The 2,130-nt window shown below is 36.0% G+C and overlaps 1 protein-coding gene and 1 long non-coding RNA gene across 2 annotated transcripts in view; both read left to right on the top strand.

The window, feature by feature from the left end:
- LOC109584321 (uncharacterized) overlaps nt 1–138 on the top strand; it is a 2,991-nt gene extending 2,853 nt beyond the window's left edge. Inside the window, exon 6 of the mRNA XM_020000016.1 lies at nt 127–138. Coding sequence (XP_019855575.1) covers nt 127–138 — 12 coding nt within the window. The remainder of the gene's footprint in view (nt 1–126) is intronic.
- A 43-nt stretch (nt 139–181) lies between these two features.
- On the top strand, nt 182–1,273 carry LOC109584328 (uncharacterized). The gene is made up of 3 exons (XR_002185951.1): nt 182–368; nt 419–538; nt 1,175–1,273. It is a non-coding gene; the product is annotated as an uncharacterized LOC109584328 (long non-coding RNA).
- Nucleotides 1,274–2,130: the final 857 nt, after the last annotated feature.

Below are 2,130 nucleotides of genomic sequence, written 5' to 3'. Positions count from 1 at the left end.
AAGATGCATGACTTTCATCTGTAATCATGATAAAAGACAATCTATATAATGTAGTGTAGTGTAGTGTTTGTAGTAAAGCAATAAAATTCTCATTGGCTCTGTTTTGATGCTTTAAATTACTGCTAGAAGAGGCACTAGTATAGTGGCCATTTTTTATCACGTGATACCAATGGAATGCAATAATAGCAATTCAACCATTAGACCCTTGCAATTATTACTATTAATCAAAGGTCAACTGTGTGTGTGTCATTCCTCCTCTGGAAAGAGACATGATAAGTAGATCAACTGTAGTGAAGGTTGTAGTTGTTTTTCTAGTAGTGCAAGTGCTGCTGTATGAAACTGGTGCATTCTCAGCTTTATTTAAAAAGGTACCATACCACAGTAGTCTAGACTATTTTTACTTTCATTAATAACTTAGCCACGTAGTACAAACCAGAATATTGAATCCGAGAAGTCTAACTGGTACGACGACACTGAGGACACTGCTGGGACTGAGAACACTATAGCTAGCAAGGCTAATAACATTGGCCTCAGCAAAGTGAGTGACAGGGTGGATAAAGGTACCGTATTTGCTCAAATAAACGCCCTGCTTAAATAAACGCCCATGCTAGATATTTTCTAACTATAGATATGCATATTTTACCCAGTATATGTGCCATAGGATTTAGATTGTGCCAGATATAACTGTTGGAGTACAGTTTGGAATGTTTGAAGGTCGCAGGTTCGAATCCTCTTGGGGCTTTTTGTTTTTTTTACCTGATTTTTTTCCTGTTAAGAAATAAACGCCCGGGCGTTTAATCGAGCAAATACGGTACTGTAATGATGTGAAATCAAAATCATTGAAAATGGGAATTGGGCCACACCCCCTAAATCATGTAGTCTACACAGCCAATAATTAGCATGTATGATACAAGACACTCCTTAAAATCAATGAATAAAGCCTGATTACAGTATTGATACAGTCTAACAAGTATACATCATTGCTGAATCATGCATGTTGCTCTGGATGAACTAGTATGAATTCCAGCATGATTGTATCAAGGCTGATAGATCAACCTAGGCTCATTGCAATGTTACCTGCTCAAAATCCATGATTCAGGATGCATTAGGCCGGATCGGGACTGACATCATTCATGATTCAATCACTGTGTATTTACTTTCATTAATAACTTAGCCACAGAGTACAAACCAGGATTATGATTCCAAGAAGTCTAACTTGCATGAGACTAAGAACACTGGTGTTAGCAAAGTGAGTTACCATGTACATGCAATACTGAGTACTATAATGACATGAAATTGGTGGGCCACACCCCACTAAATCATTGTTGCCAGTTTGAATACTGAGCGAATTATCATAGTTTTATTATTTTTTAGAATTATAAGAATTATACTTTTATTTATGTCAAATGTAGTGTTATAGACCTCTTCAAGTTGGAATAAATTACCGTACGGTTGGTAAATTTCGTGGGGTATTAATTTTCGTTAATTTTGTGGTTTATTTTTATCCACGAAATTTTAGCCCCTACCCACCTACACATAAAAGCTAATTAACGGGCTATGCAGAGCTCTAACTACTATTTTCAAGCCAGTAGAGGAGCCAGAGTTTTTGTCTGTTACTCCATATTCCACCATAAGCCATGTGTTGGAAGCTAGTCCAGTAGATCCAAGTGAAAAGAAGTTTGCTAACTACCACCCACGAATATTTGTACCCACGAATATTAGCTTCTAAGGACATTTTGGAGAAAACACAAAATTTTGGACCCTCGAATATTACCAACCGTACGGTATGTCAAAAATGATACATGAATTATGAATGGGTTCTTAACATAGAAAGCAAGCTGTTAGGTATATAGAGAATATGCTGCATATTGCACTAATGATCTGTTTTAAGAGGTGCTTAGCAGCAGTCATTCATTACTCCAGACATGCAGCTTTATACCATACCAGCAAAAAGAATCATACAGTTATCAGTGCAGCTTAATTTTGTCTTTCATCATTGTACCTCCATTGAATATTACCATCCAAAATTAAAATTATTACATAGAATTTAAATCACACTCACAATTTTTAAAAGCATTATAAATTTTCAGATTGTACGTGATGTATAATGATAGCCTGGTATTGTCTTAT

Source organism: Amphimedon queenslandica, unplaced genomic scaffold, assembly GCF_000090795.2.
Source record: "Amphimedon queenslandica unplaced genomic scaffold, v1.1 AMPQUscaffold_13220, whole genome shotgun sequence".
NCBI classification, from domain to species: Eukaryota; Metazoa; Porifera; class Demospongiae; order Haplosclerida; family Niphatidae; genus Amphimedon; species Amphimedon queenslandica.
Note: the sequence above shows the minus strand (reverse complement) of the source record. Positions and strands in the feature narration are given on the sequence as shown.